The sequence below is a fragment of the Mus pahari genome, chromosome 9, assembly GCF_900095145.1.
Source record: "Mus pahari chromosome 9, PAHARI_EIJ_v1.1, whole genome shotgun sequence".
NCBI lineage: Eukaryota > Metazoa > Chordata > Mammalia > Rodentia > Muridae > Mus > Mus pahari.
Genome location: NC_034598.1, coordinates 66,222,374 through 66,247,529, shown reverse-complemented (window position 1 = coordinate 66,247,529; position 25,156 = coordinate 66,222,374). Strand labels below are relative to the sequence as shown.

General features: G+C 35.8%; 1 protein-coding gene across 1 annotated transcript in view; it reads right to left on the bottom strand.

Moving 5' to 3' along the window:
- Positions 1-25,156, bottom strand: part of Nav3 (neuron navigator 3) — a 319,139-nt gene that overhangs the window by 177,514 nt on the left and 116,469 nt on the right. Inside the window, exons 6-7 of the mRNA XM_029542029.1 lie at positions 12,361-12,429; positions 8,975-9,114 (exon numbers count right to left, since the gene is read on the bottom strand). Coding sequence (XP_029397889.1) covers positions 8,975-9,114; positions 12,361-12,429 — 209 coding nt within the window. The remainder of the gene's footprint in view (positions 1-8,974; positions 9,115-12,360; positions 12,430-25,156) is intronic.

Below are 25,156 nucleotides of genomic sequence, written 5' to 3'. Positions count from 1 at the left end.
TCCTTCTATCTACGGAACCTAGTCTAATCATATCGTCTGTTAATATTTACTGAGTGGCTTCTGGATTTAAGGCACTCTTTGTATAATCATGTTAGAGCAAAGAAAAGAGACATAAGGCAAACCTCACTGTATGGTGACATATGTCAAGCACCAGAAGAGCAGGGTATGTGGAAGTAATGGTAGAGATAATGAGAGTTGCCTGAGCTTACACGGAGGTGCCCAATAAAGCCATGACAGATGACACAAGGAAGATATATAAGTGCTCAAGGCAAGAGGGCTACTCATGAAACATTTAGGAAGTACATATTTTTTCCATTTACTTCCATTTATAAAGACTTATATACATATATTAGAAAACAAAATTGTGGGGAAATACAGTCACCCAATGTCCAAGCACTTTCTTCTTGAAATAAAGTTTAGAGGACCATGAAAACATTGCCCTGACTTCATCAAATTCTAACACCTTGCCATCAAAATCTATTTGTGGCACTTCCCATTCTACAAGGAAAGTAATGGTAACATTTATAAATAACCATATTTAAGTCTACAGAATAGCTCTTAACTTTATTCTTTCACAACAGTCATATAAGGTGGGAAGAGCTTATATTTCTAGTTCAGCACACTCAGTGAGTCTTAGTAACACAGTCAGTAGTTTACCACAAACAAGGGCTCCTGCACTGTGGGACTCTTTCCCTGCTTCTTATTATGATGACACCTCTGTTGGCCAAATTAAGTAATGTTTCATAACTACACAGTGTTACTATGTTTGGTTTCATTGAAGTCTGAGGACCTTATTCATTTCTGAGCTCATCTGAGTATTAAGATGTTTGTGGCAAAGATTCAATAAGAACAAGTAAAGCACACCATAGTTTCTCATTCTTTTTCTCTTCATTTTAATCAAGAAACTAGTTTGGGTCTACTATATATTTGCAATTTTGCGTCCAAGTCAAAAATGTCCTGGCTTTGAGGACATGGGAATAGTGATAAGGATAAAAAATGGGAAAGAGTAGGTCAGAATGCTTTTGAAACAGCTGATAGACAAGAAAAGTGATGCTGTTCCTTTCTTAGAAAAGGCAAAAAACAAGTGAAGGGAATTAACTAAGTAGACCATAGACAGCCAAGTACAGAAGAGGAAATTCAACATCACGACACTCGGAAGGAGACCCAGGAGACTCTAGGTTATGACATTCACACAGCATAGTGACAGTCATGGCAACAGCTGTAAAATTGGCTTCAGTTGAGTACACATATCTAAGACACTTTGCAGTGCTCAGCTCTCAGCCTGTCCCCAGTCTGTCTTCATACAGCAGCAATAAGGAGCCTTGGGATTCTTTAAAAGGACAAACCACAGGTCACAGAGTATCAGGTAGATGCCTGGGTGAGGCAATCTCTCAGGACTCCTTATGGTAGAGTACATAACAGCAGCAGCAAAATGGCAGTGTCTGTCACTTCTACAGAGTCGGTCAAGTGGGAACCTTTGGTTCAGCCAATTATATATTCAATAGCAAGTAAGCATCTTTCACCCAGTGATGTGATTCTGAATGTTGATAAGCTAGCTCCTAACTATAAATATATCTTGATATAGGAAAGTATGACCATGTAAAGTCCTTCAAACTATCTGATTGTGCCTTGCATGTTTACAGCCATTTTCTGTTTATAGTGAATGATGCCTCTTATCTCTGGTCTCCAAATGACAACTTTTCTTTTAATCTTCCTCTTCTTCCATCTAGATACCAACAACCATCACCAACTCTAATCACTAAATACTTCTTAATTTATTATTCTAAGAATTTTGTGAAATTTTTTTATAAACATGCCCTTGATTTAAAACCCATAACAATCACTCATGTTACATACGGTCCTTTGCCAGAATGAGAAAACTGAAGTTTCATAAAAGAAAGCATGTTTTTCTCAATAAAACACATAGCATGACTCAGGACAGCCCAAAACATTGTATCATACATTTTCTGCCCCAATAGGTACAGGAATTAACTACTTCTCTGTGTTATATGTTTTCTATAAACCCTGAAATTCTGACGATATTTCTCACCAGGAAGCTAAATGAGTATTCATTCGAATATTTGCCTTCATCACCACTGAGCAGAATTTAAATATAAATAACATTAGAGACTTTGCCCATTCTTTACTCTGAAAGTTTGCTCCATATACCCTTCATATATAATGTGACACAATATACTAAATTAACGGCTACAAATGATCTAAACTTAACACATCAACATCTGGCTTCCTAACCATAACAGTATCACTAAGTCAGGAGTAATTCCGATCTCCTCTTAAACTTAATCCATTTAAGTAAATATGGTGGTTGAAACAGACATGGGGAAATTAGAAATAGAGCCATTGGTGAAATTCAGTGATTTAGAGCCTTGATCCACATTGTGGACTGCTATATTTTCCCCAAAAACTCAGAAAATATTCTATATCCATTTTTCACTGCTAAGTTTCTTAGTTAGTTAAAAAAAAAAAAAAAAAAAAAAACTAGGTTTTTCTTTGGGACATGTTCCCTGTGGAGCAGCCAAAGTGTTGATGGTGACTCTAGCTCAGATACGGGACACCCTAAGCATAGTAATCTCGTAGAAGGAAAGAAACAATGGAATTACAGGTTTGTGGTCATAAGATTGGTAATAATAAATACACAGAAGATCAATTTGTTTCACAATAATATACCTTTGAAAAAGGAGAAAGGTCAAAAAGGATGACCCGGGTGTAAACTTGTCTACTGCCTCTATCATATCCCAGCTCACTGTCTTACAAAGGCTTGTGAAATGTTTCAGCCACTGTTTTATAATGACGCAACAGAAACCCTGGATGCTGTTACAGAGACACTGTCCTTTCTGCCTATGCTCGCCAGTACCATTTGCAAAGACAGAGACCTACTTGGTGAAGGGGTACAATATTTGGGATGTTTCCACTTACCAACCAGCTTTTACTATTTGCAGTAATGAATGAAAGCCCTCAGTATGTGTGCATGTGCACATAAACAGCAATGCATTTGACTAGGACTGCCCAATGATATTTACTATTTCATGTATGCTCATAGTTGAGCTAATATAATAGTTGAAAATACAGATTTCAGAGATTATGGTATTGATATATTTTATAGTAAAGAGGAAAAAAGAGCCATGGTAACCACAATAAAATTCTTAGTAATTTAAAATGATAATAATTAAAAGATATGCATTGAGACAGTTAAGAGTACTTTCTGTTTTTGTAGACGACCCAGGTTAGGTTCCCAAGACCCACATGGCTACTCAAAGCTATCTGTAATTTCAGGTCCGGTGGTTCCAATGGCTTCTTTTAGCCTCCATAGGCACAAGGATATACATGTGATATGTGTATACTCATGTAGGCAAATACTCATATTCATAAAACAAAAACAAATAAATATGAAAACATATGCATTATCTAGGAAAGAAAAAAAACAGTTTAGTTCTTTATTATTCATTTTACAAGAACTGAGAGGAAAAAAAGAACCAAGCAAAAAAATACACTTAAGAGGAATGTCTTATGCCTAGCTGACAGTAGGTATCTGAATTTCAATGAAAAACTAGTGCAAAACTCATGGTAATTGTAATGGCTTACAACATTGAGTCAATGTGTTACTAGATCTTTGACATCAACTCTACTAATCCAGGTTGGGTATAACTAAAAGTCAGAAGGTTCCACACTAGAAGGTGCTTGATGCTATCCTCCTTAGAGTATGAGCCATCTGAGAGAAACAGGGAGAAGGCTCTGGCATTCCCTCTGGTACCGTGACAAATCTCTTAGCAACATGGAAAAACTCCTCTCTAAGGAACTGTGCAAGGTGACCTAGGTTTATAGCTCAGAACTCAGGTATGTAGCTCACAGCTGGGTCACACACAAAACAAGGGAAATAGACATTTCCAATACCTGAGTACTCTCCTTCGAATGTGTCGTCCTAACTAATTTGTTAACGTTTCTCTAAACACATAGAGTATGTCCAAATGCGTCACACCGTGGTTCTCACAGGATCTAATTCCTAGTGATCAGGGAGGTGGTTTTCTTCAGAGGATGCATTTGTCTACAGCGCTCTCTGAGAGTGCACAGGCTCAGATAAGTGCTGATATCCTCCTGTGTCATTCATTGTTAGCTCTTGAATGGCAGGTGATCAGGAGAAGAGAGTGAAGGATTCTGGGAAGCTTCACAAAAGACACTTTCTTCATTTTGCCATTTGTTCTGAGAAATTTGTCCTGACACTCCACTAGAATAGAGCAGTGGTGGCACTGGATTCTACTGTGGCATTTCTATCACAGCCATCTCTCCAAGTAATACCTTATGGCAAGGTGAGCTTATATTTTTAAGTCATGTGTTGAAGGGAGCACACGTTTGGCAGAATGTCTGTTAGAATTCTGTTGGATATTGAAGTGAGGTGTGTGTTTCTTTACTGATTCCATTAGGTGTCCCACCACGTGGAATTCCTCCTGTATCCTTCCACCCCCAATCATATCAACTAATGCTACTATGCTTTGAATAAATAAATCTTTATGCACACTACAAATTCTAGAGGTTTCTCAAATTATTTGGTTAACTCTTCAAACAAAAAATATTTTTATTTTGAGGTTTTTTTTTTTTTGATGTATTAGAAGACACCCAACCATAAGTTTCAGTCACACCAGGCTCTGTTAAGAATCTATATACTTGGCACTGAACTGGATCTTCTTGAACATTCATGGAACATTATAATGAATCCCATGTCACAAGCTACTTGTTCACCAACTTCTTTAAACTAGTAGACTCAATTTCTTTAAGTACTAGGTGAAAGATTGTAAAGTATTAAATGTAGATGTTTCAATATCTAATAACTAAAATGAAATAACCATCTTATTTATAACATTTAAATAATATACCCTAAACTCCTTCATTATAAAACTATAACATTTATAAAAAACTTTTTAGAGTTGCCATCTCTCTTAGACACATACAACAACAATTTATTAGCTGATGGAATATTCTTTTTAAAATTATTTTTAAGATCCTGCTGGTCTGTTGTCTGTTGGAGGTCTGCTCTTTTCTGAAGAGGAAATAGAAGGAGAGTAGATCTGGAAGAAAAGGGGATATGGGGGAGAACTGGGAAAAGTGGAGGGAGGGAAACAGTAATTTGGGAGTATAGTTTGAAAGAAGAATCTATTTTCAATTTAAAAACATGAATAATTTTAAATATTTACATGTCTTTTTTCTTTTATTGGATATTTTATTTATTTACATTTGAAATATTATCCCCTGTCCCAGTTTCTCCCCGCAAACCCCTATCCCATCCTCTCTTCCCTTGCTCACCAACCCACCCACTCCATCCTCCCTGCCTGGCATCCCCTACACTGGGGCATTGAGCCTTCACAGGACCAAGGGCCTCTCCACCCATTGATGCCCGACAAGGTCATCCTCTGCTACATATGCAGCTGGAGCCATGGGTCACTATGACGCTTTTTTAAATATGGTGGTTTGAATCCCCAAAACTCATATATTTGAATGCTTGGTACTCAACTGAAGGAACTGTTTGGGAAGGATTTAGAAGGTGTGGCCTTGTTGGAAGAGACACGCTACTGGGGGTGGTCTTTGAGGTTTCAAGAGCCATGCCATTCCCAGTTAGCATTTCTTGCCTTAGCTCTGCCTATTGGCTGTTGCCTATAATTTGTGAGCTCTAAGCTAGTGTTTCTTCACCATGCCTGCTTGCCTGCTGCTGCCAGGCCCCTTGCCATGGTGGATTTGGACTTTAACCTTGTAAAACTTTAAGTTCTCAGTAAACTCTTCCTTCTATACGTTGCCTTGGTCATGGTATCCACAGCAGTAGAAAGGTAACTAAGACACGTAAACACTACAAAGTCCTAATAGCAAAGCTCTGGATCCAAACATCCTAACTTAAAGTTTGTGCCCCTAACTAGAATACAGGGTGTGTTAAAATTTATTCCAATGCAAAATTTACAATATTTTTGTTCTTGTATTTTTAAGATAATTTATTAAAAATACAAAATAGCATAAGATAATTATAAAATGACATTGGATCCAATGATGTAAATAATTCAAATAGTAAGGACACTATATGAATCAAATAGTCTCCAGATGCCTGTATTGTATCACGTGAGCCTATTCAAACTTATTGGCAATATATAGACATTTAATGCCCATATTTTATATGTAATAAATGTTGTCTACAAATCTATAAAGCGATCTGTAAAATGTAGCTTCAATATTTCACGATTCAGGTTATGGCTGCACATCCTTCTCCCATAACCTTCTAATCCAAAGGGAATATATGATATATGCTTCATTTATGTTTTGAAATGCTTTGAAATTTTCAGTTACTTCTATTTAAAGTGAAAAGTGAAAGCACTACATTCTCACACCTTTGGTTTTCTCAATTAATCAAGCAAGGTCACCTACTGCATTGTATCTGTCTCCATCTTGTGGTGATGAGAAATATTGCTACATACTAATGTTAGAATCAGGTATGAGAAGTTGAACATCCTTGAAAATGGATGGGTTTGTCTGTCTTGGAGTTTTACTTCAAGATACTAGAAGTAAAGACTTTGAAATTACAGAAATCCATCATTTCACAACTTATCTTTATCAAAATGTCTAGACTACTTATAAATCTCTTTTCTAGTACTAGTTTTGTATGTGTGTTGGAACTAGTATAGATAGTATTTTTATGGTATCACCTACACATACATATATAAACATATATATGCACACACATATGTGCATTTATTCATTTATTTATGTGGCATTTATATGGCATATATATACACGTATATGCCATATATATATGTATATATATATGTATATATATATTTATATATATATAAGCATGAGTATTTTAAATAAATCATGGTAGTCCCTGCATACCACTGTTTGTAAGCTGCTTCTACAAACTGTATCTATTTGTAAAATTAGCTTGAATCTGTATAACACATTCTAAAGTCAAAAATGAGGGAAAGTATTTATTTCCATCTGAAGTTTCTATTGCCCATTTCCTTTCTTACCAAATAGTAAAACCTTTAGGAATATGCCTTAGTTTATTTATTTATTTATTTATTTTGGTTTTTTCAAGACAGGGTTTCTCTGTGTAGCCCTGGCTGTCCTGGAACTCACTCTGTAGACCAGGCTGGCTTCAAACTCAGAAATCCACCTGCCTCTGCCTCCTGAGTGCTAGGATTAAAGGCATGCACCACAACGCCCGGCTCCCTGTCTTAGTTTAAATGAAAAGGGAAAAGAAACCAATGTTCAAAATTACTGAGTCTGTAAGAGAAGAGTAATTGTATTTGTATAAAGTATCATTTAAAAAAATCAAATCTTTTTTTTGGATTGATCCCTCCAGCGATTTTTTTCCTTGTTTCAAATTGTTCATTGATTAATGTATGGGTTAAGATAGCAAATCAGGAATGTAAAAAGCAAGTAGGTTTCAGAATAGTCTGAAAGCTAATTGAGCTCACTGCTATGCCAGCAATAACTTTGTGATTAAACTTTTGAACTTGCTAAGTCCTTATGAATCATCAAATGCTCAAACACTTGTCTACAAAAAGGAGACTTTATTCTTAATTTTAAAGCCTTAGGCTTCAAAATACACACTATACTTCCTCATCCCGTCTCACCACTGGACTTAAAACTAGTGGGTATTTCAGGGATTTGATACTTTGCTCTCTAGGGATTATAATCTTCTAAAATTTGCCTTAGCCAAAGGAAAGGTTGTCACAAAAATTGTTTCCTACGAGATTGTACCTCTTCCTGTGTGTCTGAATAAGAGATGCTGCCTATGTACATATTGAAACAAGTGGTGATTATCTAACCTGCGCAAAATAGCACACACTTGATTTAACTATTCAAATTAAACATCCCAGTAGTTGTATTGATTAGACATAGGAATCACTTCTTAATTTCATATATTCTCCTACATAAGGTAGGGTCCTATGAATAGAGATAGTAAGTTTTACTGATTTAGAAAACTTGCTCTAGTAGCTGCAGTATTTACAAAGTATGGCTTCTTGATTTCCTCAGGATTCGGTTACAAGGGGGCACATCCATTCAATTAGTCCCGGGTCCAAAAGGGACAAGTCCAAGCCAGTATCTTTTGAAATGTATGTTTTGCACATCGTAGAGAACTGTGTGGCATGCAGATAATTTATAATCTAACATTCATATACCTATACTCGTGTCTTTTTTACGTATTTATTTTTGAGATTTTATATTTCTCTTAAGTCTTTTTTTAAGAAAACGTGAATACAGATAATTTTGTGCTTGGGGAAAGCTGAGGTTATAACATTTACAACTACCGCTGCTTTTAAAAAAGATGTTTATCACAAACATATATCCACTATTTATAGTTCTTATTGTTTTGAAACATGGACATACTCCATCATCTTGCCTAATTAGGAACTTACTATATAGGCCCACAATGGCCTCACATGTGCAGGAGCCCTCTACTTTATCCTCCTGGTTCAGGGATGACAGGTACCACTACCATAGCCTGCTCATTGTGTCTCAACTTTGGATGCATGCACCCTAACAGCTCTCACATTTTGTCATTTATGATAACTGACATAAGGACTCAAGTAAATTCGAGATAGCATTTTGATTTTAGGTCGAAATTTCGTAAAACTTGAAAGACATAAGAAAATGCTATTTATATGCATCTGGGGTAACTATTTTGTGTGTGTGTGTGTGTGTGTGTGTGTGTGTGTATGTGTGAAACAGATTTTAGGCTTGGCTCTATAGTTAACAATTTATTTTAAAGTACAGATCTCATTCCCTTAAAATGTTCTGCAAAATAGAAAGGTCCAGAAGGAAACTGGAACTCGTGATGGTGGGGATTGGGAAACTTCTGATAACATTGCAGCCCCTGAGCTGCTCCACTGGTCAACTATTAAAAGCAGTGTGTGCCAAGTCAGCAAACATGCATTAGGCTCTGGGCAGGATGACGTGACAGATCCACACTTACCTTTTTCATTTCCATTTGCATAATTTGGAGGCTTGTTTTTGTCAATGCTGTTAAAGCTCTGACTTCTCCTATTGAGATTGGAGGCTCCCTGAGCCTTGTTGCTGCTGCTCGCAGCTGGCACCCTAGAGGGCCCTGGAAGCCTGAAATAGCATGAGAAACATTACATCATTAGTGTGTACTTCAGAAGTTAAGGAGAATGGATTTGTGAGCAAGAAGCAGTGGTAGGGAACCTACAATACAGGACCAACTATGATGTACTTAACAGAAAATGATAAGCAGTGATAAACAGCTGAACACAAAGTAAGAGACTAACAGAAAAATCTAGTAACACCTCTTTATAAGAATGTCCTTGAAATAGGAAAAATAAAATAAAGTGGCCTTTAACTATAAAAATAAACTTACTTAAATGAATATAAGTTTATATTGAAAAACACCATAAAATTATATGACAAGGAAAAAGAGAAAAACTTAACCTTATAGAGTTTCTATCATAGTACTTAGATATATGTCGTTGCTTAAATTCTACTTTCAGTGTATGGAACATATGTGCAGCTATTGCAGCTTTTCCAAAGACTTAGAAATTAGTGGTAACAAACATTATTGAACAAAAGGCAAACAACATTTTTTTTTTTTTACTGACTAGCTAAGCTACTAACTTACAATAAAAACAATATGCCACAAACAAAGTCACGATTATATTATAGGTAGCTGAGCTGTCTCACAGAAATCTTCCATTCTCTGGTCAAAAAAGGCAACTGAGATTTATTTTCACCTGTGGCCACCTCCCCCCCATAGGACAAGAACAGGATGTTAGATTCCGAGGAAGAAAAATCGCTGTTAGTAGAACACAGTTGAAATATACCTGAACTGAAGGCAGTTTCGAGACATTGTGTGCATGCAGGACAAATCATGTGGACAGGCACCCCATTTCTATTATCAACAGAGTAGCTTGATGCTTGAAACCTGACACTTTGACTAATGCTATCATTAAGTTTCAGTTTGGCTCAATTTACGTTTTATTATGCTTCTCTTCAAAATTTCACTTGTCAATTATTTCATGAACTGTACCTATTTTCTAGGTTACATTACGTTTGTGCCAATCCACAGGAAGTAAAACCTGGAGCTTTTGCCATGTGTGATAGGAATATTGAACGCTCTGTGGGCATGTGCTGCCACCGTGTGATCGAGATGGTACACTGCTTGGAAAATTCTTGTTTGAACAGAAAGATGGATCGGATCCAAAACCTAAGAAATACAGTGCTGATCTTTTCACAGATTTTTTTGAAATGAAAAATTTAAAACATTTTTTGTATATGTTTTATATCCAAATTACCAATGTATTTAACAGGACAGGTTTCAACACATCTCAACTATGCTATATGACTTGAGAAAGCAAACCCTTAAAACAAAAGTATCTTTTTTTAAAAAAAAAATTTATTTATTTATTATTATATGTAAGTACACTGTAGCTGTCTTCAGACACTCCGGAAGAGGGAGTCAGATCTTGCTACGGATGGTTATGAGTCACCATGTGGTTGCTGGGATTTGAACTTGGGACCTTTGGAAGAGCAGTCGTGTGCTCTTATCCACTGAGCCATCTCACCAGCCCCAAAAGTATCTTTTATAACAGGAGAATCACACAATGCAATAAGCTCCAGGAAAATACAAATAATAAATGAACAGATGTTACAGACAGTTAAAAGTTTCAATTTTTAAATATACTTTAGAGTTTAAACACATATGGCTAATAAATAGTCTCTTCAGCTATTTTGCTAGTTAGAGGTTGTGTCATACACAAGATTAGAATCTTTTCCAAATGGATTTAGCTCTTAGTTTTTTTTTTCTCAAATAGCTCAACAAGGGGTTGTAACTACAACATCATAACCAAAGACACTAGAATTTACAGTACCAGTGACTACTCCCCACAGAAAGCAGTCAAATAATTAATTGGGCCAAATGACCCAATTCCAATAAATATGAGAGCAATTTTTGTAGACATAACCATAGACTTTGAAATTCATTCCAAACTCATGTGTAAACAGTTTGTCCTCAAACTTGCCCCGGTTGCAATGAAACTTGACCCACTTCTAGAAAGCAATTAAGATGCATTTTAATCTTTCCTGTGACCCAGGAAGCTAAGTCCTCAGAAGAACAAATTAAAACAAATTAAAAGATACATTTGCTCTTCTCATTACCCTAATTTGCCAGGCAGCCAGAGCCTCCAGATCATTCATCAAAGCAATAAAAAGGGAAATGAGATGAAGGGAGAAAGAGAAAGAGAGAGAGAGAGAGAGAGAGAGAGAGAGAGAGAGAGAGAGAGAGAGAGAGAGAGAGAGAATGCAACAGAGAAAAGCTGTATTAGAACAAAGATATGNCCATAAATGTGCTCATTGTTCATAGCATGTCACTCTCCTCAAGTAGAGCAACTTATGCCATTTGCTGCTATTTTTATTAAATAATTTTAAAATATTTTTCTCTCCAGAATAAGTTTTTACTGTTGTGGAAATTCATACAAAAAAAAAAAAAAAGAAAAGAAAAAAAAAGAAAGAAACCCAACCAACGAACTAACCAACCAAGCCAAACAAAACAACAACAAAAAAACAAGGCCAGGCAAAGACACATATGGACTCAAGCTGTCAGAATCCCTCACGAGGGGACATTGGGCAGCCTGATTCGTGACTGAAGCAATGGCTAACATTCTACCACTATATAGCTCTTCAGGGAGTGGGAACGTACACAGCAGCCACAGGAGAGTGAAACCCCTTATGTTGTTCCGCCCAGCAGGTTTGAACTCCCAATATCCCCTTTTTTCAATAGCATAAACAACAAACATACTCTTCTGGTATGTTATATATCATTTGTAAAAAAACAAAGCCTATATGTGTGATATACATATATATATGTATATATATACATATATATGTATATATGTATATAAAATCTTTAAATACATGTTATAAAAGCAGAAATTTAGGTTATTTTAGATAGACTCTCATCCTAGGTTAATTTCTCCATATATGCCTCTTTCAAAATAGTTAAAAATTCTGTTGTAACACTTTCAGATTCTGAGACCTTAAGAAAGATCAGGGAGGTCTAGCAAAGTCCTTGTTCCTCACTTGCTCTAAGCCTAGGACACAGCCTTTGCCCGCCATATCACTGTGTATTACTAAATCTCAAGCAAAACCAGACCTCTAAACTCATTTAACCATCTAATACACTCACCCCACAGTCTCCATCTGGAAATCCACTCAGAAGCACTGAGTGCTCTAAACTTAGGGCTCTCAGAAGTATGTCATGTTTTCTAAACCTCAGAGTGATCGGACAGAGTATCAGTGGCACTCGCGTGAACATCACTAACAAACAACAGATTAGAGATATGAACTGACCTAGTAGGCTTTTTCTGACTGGTTGCAATTCCACTGTGTTTAGACTGAGCTGCATATCTGGCTGTCAGACTGTATGAGGAGAAACAGAGAAATGGAATTAAAGGAATTCTTTGAACATGGAGAGAAAGTACAAACTTACACAAAAGTTATGAGTCAATGGAAATGCAATTGGATCACACAGAAACATACGAAGAACAAATTAATCAGAAAATTATGGTAATGCAACACATACACCATGAGCTTCACTTATGAATGCCCTGTGAATGCACCACCTCTCTCTTGGCAAAACATCCCACTGCTGACTTTAAAGTTATGCTGAGAGATATTAGACATTATAAATACTTAATAATGTTATTTTATCTTATAGAACCTTAACCTTGGACTGTTAAAAACATTTATAAAAACCTCTGAAGTTTCATTTACAGGCTAAAATTCCTTTTTCCAGAATAGTAAAAGGAAGGGATGACGTGATGAAATCTCTAACTTGCTTTTTTAAAGCAAATGTTTTGAAAAGCCATTCATTAAAAGCTGAGTTGATAACCCATATGCTATTGTTAATACCTAATAGCATATAATTTTTACAAGAAGGTTACAATACAATATTTTTATTGAAAGAGAGCTGCATTCAAAAATTTTATATTAAATACAATTAATTTCTAACAAAATAAGAAAAATCTTAATGTTTCTGATAATGACTAAACATTTTAAGTTATATTTAATTATTTTAGCTTGTGTGTGTGTGTGTGTGTATGAATTCTACAGGTTCATTTATATCATACAACACATGTGATGTCAGAGAATAATTCTGGGATTGGCTTTTTCTTGTAACCTTGTAAGCCTGGGATTTGAATTTAGGAGGTTTTCCAATCTGTTCACTAGTGACCATATCTACTGATACATCCCACTAGACCATAGGCTCAGGGATTTGAACTTAGGACATCTTCCAATCTGTATACTAGTGCCTATACACACTGAAACATACCACTAGCCCCACAAACATTTTTTTAAATAAATACTTTGATCAAAGAAATATAAGGCATGATTATTTAAACCAAATTTGAAGAGTAATACTTGATATGCAAAACACAAGTTTGTACCTTAAATTGATTTCTATGTTGCTAAAAGTTGAAGAGATGGTGTTTAGAGAAAAAAATAGTTAGGCTCTATAGATCCAACTGCCTGTTGGTACACCCATTGTAGCTAAGGGTAGATGCTGTCATGGAGAATAACGTCTTAGGGGAATTATTGTATCTACATAATCACACGCAGAGTACATGAACAGTCTTTAGCAGATACAAGGACTTTGGAATAGCATAGAGTTGCTGTCATCTGCATGAAAGACTGTTGGAACTTTTTTGCAATTGATCACCTTGCTCTGATGCTAAGCAAGGAGGATTTAGACAAGAGAAACATTTTTTTTTTTTCTGGTAGTGTGTTTTGTTCTCTGTCTGCACCTACCTGCATTGCGAATATGCATGGCCTTACTGCAGCCTGGAATAAAGTGTACTCATTCTCATCTGGAAGGCATTTTCATGATGATAGAACAAGCAAGATGAGGAAATCTCTTGACACCCCCCTCCCCAAGGAAGAGGACCACCTACAATTTTAGGGACTTGTTCTTATACTTCCTGCACTGAACATAGACAAGACCAGTGAACATGATAACAAAGCAGCAGGCTTTCCAGTAACTAAAAGCTAGCTCATTATTTTGATGAACAATGTTTAAAGAAATAACATAATTCTGCCATTCAATTATGAAAAGGCAACAGCAAGCTTCAGAACTATTAAGTGATTTTCCCAAAGTCTGTTTGGCTTCATAGCTGTCTCTCTGATGGACTGTGAAAGTGTATTTCATTCACATGATGCTTATTTTTGTAAAAATACCTCTTAATTCATTCAATTGCTTGATACTTGGCATCTTCCATTTATCTCTTGCCTTTTATAACCAATTATATGTACTGTTCCTCTTTTGTTCTGTCTGGTTTTCTGAGTCATGGTCACTCTACATAGTTCATGCAGACCTGGAACATGGTATGTAGCTCAGGCTGGCCTCTAAGTCATGAGCCCGTACTCTCAGGGTCCTAAAGATTGGGGTTATAAGTTACTGAGAAGATGTGTGAGGCCACTATTGTGGACATCACTGGGGTTTTGTTTATTGCAGGACTTTCTAATGTCTTGGTATCTACCAGGTTCTCTATTTGTTACATCTTTTCCTATCATGGCTAACTGACCCGCACACCAACACTCTTGACAATTTCTCTTACATTCATTCCATACCTTTCCATCAACTCTTAAAGGCATGATCTTCTCAACACAGAGTATGGCCTGCTTCCTCAAACAATGTCATCTCTTCACTTCCGATTAAGAGTCCATCTAAATTTCCTACATTAACATCTTTATATGGCAATTTTATATCAGGTACCTGAAAGACTTGCCCAACTGCATTATCTTCAATCTCACCCATCACAACAAACTCATGATTTGTCTTCATCCACCTTCAAAGTCCCGATACATTTATTTATTTATTTATTCTTATTCATAGTATCATTATTTACTCTGTGTACTCATGAATGGCCTTTCCCTTTCCCACTAAATCCCTGAAGATGAGTCAGTATGTAGTCATGTTGTTAGACTACCAACCAACCTGCCCTTAAGTTCTCTTCCAATTCACATGTTTATTAAAACTGACTCATTCCCTCAGTGTTTTTATAACACACAGGTGACCACTCACCTTGGCATCACCTGGAACTTATAAGAAACATACGATCTCAAGTCCCATCCTATACATTTTGAATCTGAACTTGCATTACAACAGGGCCCTCATTATTTTCTCTGTACAGTAAAACTTGCTTCCACAGTGGAATGTATGCTCATTTTAATCACTCTCTTATGAACTGCATAAATGCTTTGAGAAAAATTTACTTCTTAGTAATGAATAAATAAGATAGAAACTTTCCATTTGTAAGTTTTTAAAGGGAAAAAATACAAATAGCTATTGGGATAACAGACTTAGTACTATGGTTCTCTCATTATAATAAGATTATGTCCATTCACCGACTAAAACAATGTATGGATTATTTAAAAAGGTGCATAGTGACCACTGGCCATATATAGATTCAACACCTAAAAGGTTTAATTTATTGAAATTAGGATTAAATGGCAATAAATGGCACTTTATTTACAGAAATACATTCCCTAAAGCCATGCATATTAATTAACAATTTCATCAGAAAATGTATAGCTGGATATATAATGGAAATTACATTTACTTCAAGTTTATATACAGAAACACATAAATAAAAAGGTAGGTGGGCAAAAAGTGATGTCTGAAATGTTTACTCTCAGTGCATAAACTAAAAGTCCAGGAGTAAAGAGCTAATACACTGTTCATAACTCAGATGCTGGAGGTAGACCACTATGGCTGGCTCTTCATTTACCTACTCTCTCTGCCTGTTTCACCATCTGTCAATTACCTTGATAACCTTATATACACAAATTTTTATGAGACCTTAAGGATAGCATTTGAAATGTAAATAAAGAAAATATCTAGTAAAAAAAAAAGATCTTCCCAGTTCAAAATAAAAAAATTACACATCCTTTAGAATGAATGTCTAGGTCAAATACATCATATAATAACTGAAACCAACAGGTAATGGAATTCATATTCACACTGAAGAGTTCCAGGAGGGTCTAAAATTCTGATGAATCCTGTAAAACATAGCATTATTTCTCAAACGTGAGCCTGTCTCCTGATGCTTCATTATCTTCCCAAACTACATCCCTTGTTTTATTCCAGTCACTTTGGGTATTATAGTATTCTTACTCAAGATCTCACATGTATGGTACTTTCTGTTCAATGTCTGAGGCTGCAACTATGGTTCTTGGAACCTAAAGTGACCCCAATTCCAACATTACAGGATGTTATTTACTCTTATTATTTCCTGAAGTCAATACTGTGAACCCTTTAAGGGCCTTCACCTACAATGAATCAGCAAGCACCGATTCAAGATATCCTAAGAACTAAAACTTCCAAAGTAATCTTAAATCTATGTATAATCCAATGGTGTCATAATTTCAACACTGTTTTATTTTATACTATATAGATTAAATGAAAACATGGTGATATATAATAAAACACATTTATAAAATAGTATATTTCAACAAGTGTCATACGCTTATACATATTCTAAAATTCACAAGTAGTTGGAAAGGGCTAGGATAAAATACCTCAAAGGATAAGACATTTCTTGGCAGAGCAATTTGCTTTTCATAGGTAGAAAAAAAAAACCTGTCCTAGTAAAGAATGATTATAATAATAATCTCTCCATTAGATTTCTTTCTTTATTACTGTTTGGGACCTCCAACTTCTGTACTGAGTTATCCATTATTCTCTTTATTTTCTTCTTGTTCCCTGTATAAATTCCTCTTGTTTGATTCCTTATTCTCTAATGTTTATGACTCCCAGAGTTCATTTTTCCATGATTCAAAAGGCCCCAGAGCAATTCTCTTCAATGTTCACACATAAGTCTCAGCTTATTAGATGTAGAATTCCCAACAACTGTAAGTTGGAGTTTGCTCTCCTTCCTCAGTTTAACTATCATCATACCCTGGACCAAAGGAGAACACTCACTTGATACTCTTTCTAGAGAGGGAAGTTCTATCCCTAGCTGAAAAGCTATTGGCAGCAGATCATGCTTGCGAGGGAGGGCAAGCTCTTCTCAGGGATGTGGCTCCTGAAAAGATGCATGATTCACACATCATCTTACACCAATGAGCTTAAGGGCAGCACTAACTGGACTTACTGTTCTGTTTGTTTGGTTTTTTTTTGTTTCTTGTTTGTTTTGTTTTGTTAGTTTTTAAGAGCATATAAAATTGGGAAAGAAAATGAAGAGGACGCTATAGAGGAATTTGAAGAGTATGAATAGATTTGATCAAACATGTCATATGTGTGTATGGAGCTCAATTTAACTGATCCACAAGAACACCTACAGAGTCAACAAACCTGAGCCCAGGGGTCTCACAGAAACTGAACCACCAACCAAAGAGCATGCATGGGCTGGATGTAGGCCTCCTACCCATTTGTAGCAGATGTACATCTTGGTCTTCATGTGGAGCCACTAACAATTGGAGCTGGGGCTATCGCTGACCATTGGATCCCTTTCTCCTAGCTGGACTTCCTGGTTAGACCACAGCGGGAGAGGATGCACTTAGTCCTCTGCAATTTCATATCACAGGGTAGGGTGGTACGGAGGGGGTGGTCCCTTCTCTGAGGAGAACACGAGAGGGTAATGGGGGAGGGATTTATGTGGTGAGCATGAGAGGGGAGGAAGGAAGTAAGGAGTGTTTCAATTGGCAGATGAAAAGTTAATAAAATAAAGATTTAGAGATTATTTTAAAATCAAAATTCTTCCTTTACTATGAAAGGTCCCTCCTATGTAAGACCTTTGCAAACTCTTATAAAACGATAATTGACTAACAGTTTGCAGTGAGAACAGCTTCAACAATTACATCTTTTGTATCTTCAAGCAGTGTACATTCCCTCAAAACCCACAGAAGACATATTTCTATTATTTGTACTTCAGAATATGTGCCAAAATTCTATGGACACAATATGCTTAAGGTTCGCTAGGATTTCACTAAGCCATCAATGATTCAGAAACTCAGGTTCTGCCACATGTTTCAATTTAGTAGCTGGGTGGCTGAAATAACATCCTCATGGTATGTAAGACATATTAGAGTGATAACTTTCCCTACTAGCAGAGGATGGCATGAACTCTCATTATAACTTTAGCCTTACTGAAACGTATGTAGGCAGGTAATGAGACCACCTGCATGGCCCACTTTTCTGAGATCTTAAACCAGTAACTGAGGAGAGACATGCCTGGATAAGGATATTTGTGCAGCTTCAAGTCTTTGTTATTTTGGAATATTGAACTTCAATATATAGGACGCTCAGACACTAGGCTCATATTTCCCAGTCTTTGTCATCATACATTACATTTCCACAATGATTTCTGCCATACACAGCTTTTAGAAAAATACTCTGTCATTCCGTAGCTATTTTTTTTCATCTATGTATTTTTTGGTGCACAGCAAAATGACATCCCAAACACTGAGATTACAGAATTACAATTACAAAAGCCTGCTGAAATACAACTACCTTAAAAAAAATTAAACTCTAGAAATGGACTAAGCTAGTTTTCTAATTCAAAAATTAAACCAACTTTGACAAAGACCACCCGGGAAGTGAAAAAGTGATTAATATTTCTAGAGACTGAAAAGACACAGTAGTTCAGCAACAGAGTATGTTTATAAACTATATGTTAATCTATTTGTTCATGTAAATTACTCTTCATTATCAAACAAAATAACTGCTTAAGTCCACATCTCTAATGTATACATCAATTTTCATAAGCTACATTTCGAATTTTTATCCTTGGGCTATTTCCAACTTATTGTGAAGTATATATGATCATCAACCCATGTGAATTGATGTGATTTAATCGTGTCTGGGTTTCAAAATATTTCTCACGTTATGATCTTGTCAGTTCTACCTTTCAGCCTTAGGGGAAGATAAGGCTAATATAAAATACAACTTATAATACAAAGGTTAATCAAAGAGGGTTTGGAGACAAACAGTGGGCAAAATAACAGGGAGTTGTGGAGGGGAGAGAATGAAGAAGAAAAGACTGAAATCGGGCATTGTAGAGACATGGATGATTAAATCCTCATGACTGAGATCGCTTTGGTTGCTAAAAGTTTGTCTCTCTAGACTGGATTCTATATTTACCCACTTGGCCTCAGATTACAGATTGATTTTCCATATCAGTTAATGATAGGAGCATGAGGCAACAGTCATGCAGGTAGGGTTATTATAGTTTTGAAGTCAGTTGCATTTTCCATTTTAAGTCAATAAGTTGCAATTTGGGGGAATCACTGTCCATGAGGAGAGTGATTACCATGTAACGAATTTACAAACTATAACATTGCAAGTCAGATAATTAAGTCTATGGGTTTATGATTTGAGAACAAAAATAAAGTATAATTGGAACAAAAGTCCTTATATTTGGAAAATGTTTATATAAAATATATAAATAAGGCATTAATACTTCCTGCTGTTCATTACATATTCATATAGTCTCTTGTACAACCTTAACTAAGTTCAGAGGTGAGAACATGAGCCCTTGAGAAGCTTAAACTCTCGTCCATGTCACTGAACTGGCAACCACCAGGCAAATCTGACACTCACATGGGCACAATCATTATAATCAAAACCACAGAGACATGTCTTCAAAGCGAGACATGTCTTCAAAGCAACAGAAAGGCCAGTGGTTGTTTAGTCTTTAAAAAGTAGAATTGATATATAAACACAAACAAAATATATGCATTATAGATATTTGCATGAACATCTGCATGTGCACATATGTAAGAGTGTGCATGCATACACATATATGTAGGTTTGTTTTTAATATTAACACCATCCACCTCCTTGGTTTCCCAGTGCCATAAAAGAAAATTTTCTCTTCATTTATGTGTGCCTAGGCATGAAAAGATCATGCTTTTTTGTTTTCTTAAGATTCATAAATTTTCCTCCTCATTTCCCTTTTCTTAAAGCTTTGAGTACTGAACTTAAGAAAGAACACACTACAGACCACAACACAGAGCTGAATAAAGTAACTAATTGAAACCAGGTTCCCGAGGGCTTACATTACCAATGCTTCCCCTGTCATCCTAAATTAAAGCTCCTTATAGACATTTCAGGATTTATAACCCCAGGACAAAAAGCTGAAAAGCATCCCAGTTTGGGAGTGCATCTCTCTGAAGGAAATAATGATTCCTGGAAGAGAAGCCCTGAGAGGCAAATCTCCTCATGGGAGAGGACACTGAGAGCACTATGTGTGGGTAGGGTCATGCAGCCAGAAAGGCCTCCTGGAGAACTCAGAGTGCTCACCCACTGGTTCTGTCTATCAGCCTGTGTGTTCTGCAGGAGCAGCTCCATCCACATGGGAAGTTGATGGCTTTGTTATTTGCTCTCCAAAAATAAAATTAAGAATAGCAATTGACCACCAGGGAATAATCCCTCATTTTCTAAAATAGTATATTTTTTCCTACTTGAAAGATGTATGTTGATCACATCTTTATTACATGTCATTCCATCCATATTAACTTCTTAATCTTTACACATTATGTACTTCACGTCCGTGCTTTTACATGTCAGTTCTATAAGGCATAATTTATTTTCCCATATGAGTGAGTGTGTTAGGGTGGTGATTGCCAGCACTCATCTAATAATAGTGTTTGAAGTCATTTGATCATTTCAACAGAAGTTAAGTGAAAAAGACATTTTTTATGAAAAACAATCATTTTTTAACTTTTTAGTAAACAAAAGATTTTCTTCCCTGTATGCTAAATCAGCTCATATTAACTAGATTAGCATATTTTATTATCTTCTTGATTACTTTATCTTACAAGACATTCTCCAGAAATCTAACTCATTCATTATCTTGGTACTGCTGCTTGGATTCACGTTCTGGGAAATGTACGTAGGTCCCCTGGAAGAGTAACCAGAGCTCTTTAATGCACAGCTATGTATCCGGCCCCAAGCATGGTATTTTCTTTATCTTTTGTTAGTCATGTTATCAATATATTTACTAGACTCTAGTTAAAAGTGAATAAATACACTGTGCTATTAAATGTAAATTAGCTGTGTCCTTTCTAAATACCACTAGATCTGTTATCTTGTTTGGCTCTTCTAAGCAAAACATAACCCAAAGGAAAGGATTAATAGTCATAAATGGCCTTCAGCTGTCAGTGACACTACAAAGCAAACGAACTTCATTCATGCTCTTTAGCATTAGAAGGCCCCAGATGGGAACAATCTTGGAATTCCTTATATTTTGACTGCAGAAATCACATCTAGAATCAGAAAAGGGACTATGGAGATAGGCAGGGATACCAGGAGAACTGATTATCATAAATAACATAAGAAAAGACTAGTTTATATCTACAGAGTCTAGGTAAAGAGGGCAGGATGCAAGATCTACCGCAGTTGAAACAAACATTTCCATGCATCTCAATAGAGTCTGATCATTCTAAGTGCCACACTGAGACTATTCCTGAATGTTATGAGTAACTCAAAAATGCATTTTAATTAACAGATTATACTAAATTGATGAACCTATAAAATTTTAATTTTAAAGGTGTCAAAATTATAACTATGATTCTTTTTCAATGCTCCCCCTTAATTTGAAATTTAAATACATAGAAATTTGTACATTTGTGGGATACAGTATGAGGTTTTAGTACTTGCGAACTTTTCATAATGATTGCATTAGGACGCATGGTATATTTACTACATTAGACATAAATCATTTTTGTCTAATGCATGCAAAATCCTCTCTACTAGCCATTTTGAAATACTCAATCAGTTGTTGCCAATCAGTTATCCTGTGAGTTATAAAACATTGGAAATTATTATTCTTGCCCATCCGTACCTTGTCATTAACCATTCTTTCTCCACTCCCTTCTGACTCACTCTTCCCCAAGTATTGTCAATGACTACTCTTCCATCAACTTCTTTGACATCAACTTTCAAAGCCTCTTGTATTATGAAGAACCCCTGTTAATTATCTCTCTGTGCTTTTGCAAGTATAAATATAACATTTTCCTACCCAATTTGGAGATAGAAGTAGTGCAGATTTGTTATAGTTCATTAAAACTTTGTTATGAGGAATCAACGAAGCATAATGTTGGAAACAAAAATAGAAAAATATTTTGTTGTATTTACTTTCTAAGTGTGGCATGTGAAATGATGAAAAATGAATGTAGACAGATAAATCGTAAGTTAAAAGGTGATTACCATTTGGACAAAGGAAAAAGTAATGTAAAGATGAAGGCTTTGTGGTGATGGGGAGTCTGTAATATTTAAAGGAGAGCTCAAGTATCATTGCCAGGCTACACACAGAGAAACACTAGCGTGCATAGGAGTGACTTGCTAATGTGGACTAAGCTTCCAATTCTGAGGTCAGTAAGATTCATACAAGGGAAGAAGCACATGCCAGGCAAGTTCAGTGCTGTATACACATACATATGACTTCCTACACAATCTTCTGACAGTACATTTTATTTTCTTTAGCTAGTAAGGAGACTGAAAGAAAGGATGTCACGTAAGGCTGTTGAGTGCTATCTGTCAAAAGCAACTGGAGTCACAGGGGCCTCCCAGTAAATCTCTAAAGGATTCTTCATTGCTGGAACATGTCTGGAAGGGATAATCTTGTTTGGAAGATTATGTAGGAAGACCAATTTTAACTGTGGTTGGGGAAAATCTCTGGGTAGGGCTGCTGGACGGTGTCAAATGGAGAGAGTGTACTAAGCACTGATACACAGCACTAGCTTACTATGGGTACTGACTAGTAAGTACTCTGTTAGCAGTGGCCTGAGGATTCCTTTGACTTCCTTGCTACGATGGAATCAAACTCAAGCAGTGATCCAAAATAGGTTCTTCCTCCTTTAAGCTGTTTTTTATCGGGGTTTATTATTACAAGAGAAGAACAACTAATACAGACGCTACTTAGATTCCATAGTCGGGAATGAGTGGGTTTGGGACCCAATCTCATCCCTAATTCTAGAGGTGAGCTTTTAATGAGTAAATCTTCAGTGTCTGCTTAAGTAAAAGCTGTTGAAACCATGAGAAAACCTTGAATTATTTTTAAGAGGGCAAAGAAATCAAAATCCTTAATGTATATTGTGGAGATTTATATAAGAATGATGATTTTAAATAAAGAGAATAATATAAAAACCATGGGACTTCCTGAATGGATGTGTCCTATGACTTTTTAAATTAATATAAAAAGAAAAATAACTTTTGCTAACTATTCAGAGTACATTAAATTTTCATTCAAACCATGCAGTTAGAAAGAACTTTGAAATTGATACAAAGGTGTCATAAATCATGTTTAAGGCTCATGCCTTCAGCAATAAAGGTAAATGTGATTGTAGATTTTTCTGTATTGATTATCTTGATTTTAACAGAAATATACTATGTTGCTTTCTTAACTATGTTTCATCTACTGGCTTTAAAGGATGCTTAAGGAGCATTATTATAATATGTTCATATAAATTATAGTTTATGAACATTCAATCCATATGAATAGAAATAAATATTGATGACTGAAGCATAATACTGTGTTTATCTAAATATGTTAGCAAGCTATTTACAAATCGACATTTAACTAGCAAGCTATTTACAAATCGACATTTAACTCCATTATATCAGGGTCATGAACACTACACATGCAAAAGCAGGTATACTAAATATTTATTAAATTAAGTATCAATTAAAAATCTATGATACTCCATAGCTTCAGAATGCCCATTATAACTGCACAGTTCACTGAGTTGTATAGACTTGGGTCTGATTAATATTTTTTTTTAATCTCAGTACTTTACAATAAAGTTTTAATAAAAGCTAATTAAATCCAATTTAGCATAATAAACATCATAAGTTCATCTGGCATCAAATGAAAATTATACAAAGAGTACTTTTATTAAACTCCTACAACAAAAAAATACTTTTTCTCCCCCTGAATGGTATGAGTATAGCCAATTTAAATTTTAAAATAACATATGATTTCAAAGAACCCATGCATATCCAAAAGAATCAAAGATATATTTATCCCACAAAGTTCAAAAGCATCAAGAAATTGTAGACGAGAAATTCCACATAGCAGACTTAAGAACAGAGTGAGAGAAAATAGAAAACATGGCACTTGGTCTCTTTCAGAGTCCATATGCTCTGTACAAAAATCATGGTATTTATACGACACTTCTGCTACTATTCTTGCCTTCTGCGCATTCAAATCACTTAAACCCCATCTCAAGGAGGTATCTCTATTGTCAGTTGTTAGAACGCAGGTCCTCATGCCAACTGTGTAAACACAAATAATAATAAATGAGGTTTTCTGTTTCTTCTTTACACTTAGGAAAAAACAGGAACTTTCATGATCATGACTTGGTCGATTACGTTTTGTTTGTTTTCCCATTCACTCTGGTGCAATTTCACTAGATGCCACAGAAAGCCAAGATCTACCTAACAATCAGAAGAGTATCCGTATGACTGAATTCAGAATAGGAAAAACTATCCTCAACGTTCCATGAAGGATGAAATCCATGGCATTTTGGTAAAATTAAGCTTTTTCATCATTTACAAGTCAATTGCTAAGCATGTCATCTGATAAAGAAGATAAAATTTTCATACACACATGGGAATCAAAACATACAGTCGGGCAGTGGTTCCACAGCAAAGCTGGTTGACATTTCTAGAGTCCAACAAGCAACAGTATGTAGGCAAGAGTGTTTGAAACTGTTTTGAAATTCTACATTATTTTCTGTCAAACACTGAATGTTCACAATCAAGACTATTTTAAGCATGATTTCAATGAAAGAAACAAATTAAATACTTATACATGTTTGATCGTATATTCCTAACATAAATTACATTTTTACATTCTCCATCTTTAAGGAAATATTCCCATTTAGGTACCAGAATGAATCGATCCACATATCCTATCTTTCTTTAGGAATAAATTTATCTATCAGTTGACAGAAAAGTTGTTAGCTGAAATCATATCTGTTGATCATTTTCTGAAGAGGTAACCTACAGTACCAGGTAGCCGATCCAACACTGACTGCAGGCTCCATGAAGATACTTGGGGGTGTGATTCAAGTCCATGATCTGATAACCATAAGTGAGAAACACCACTCTAGCTGGTCATTTTATTCCCGCCAAATTTTTGCC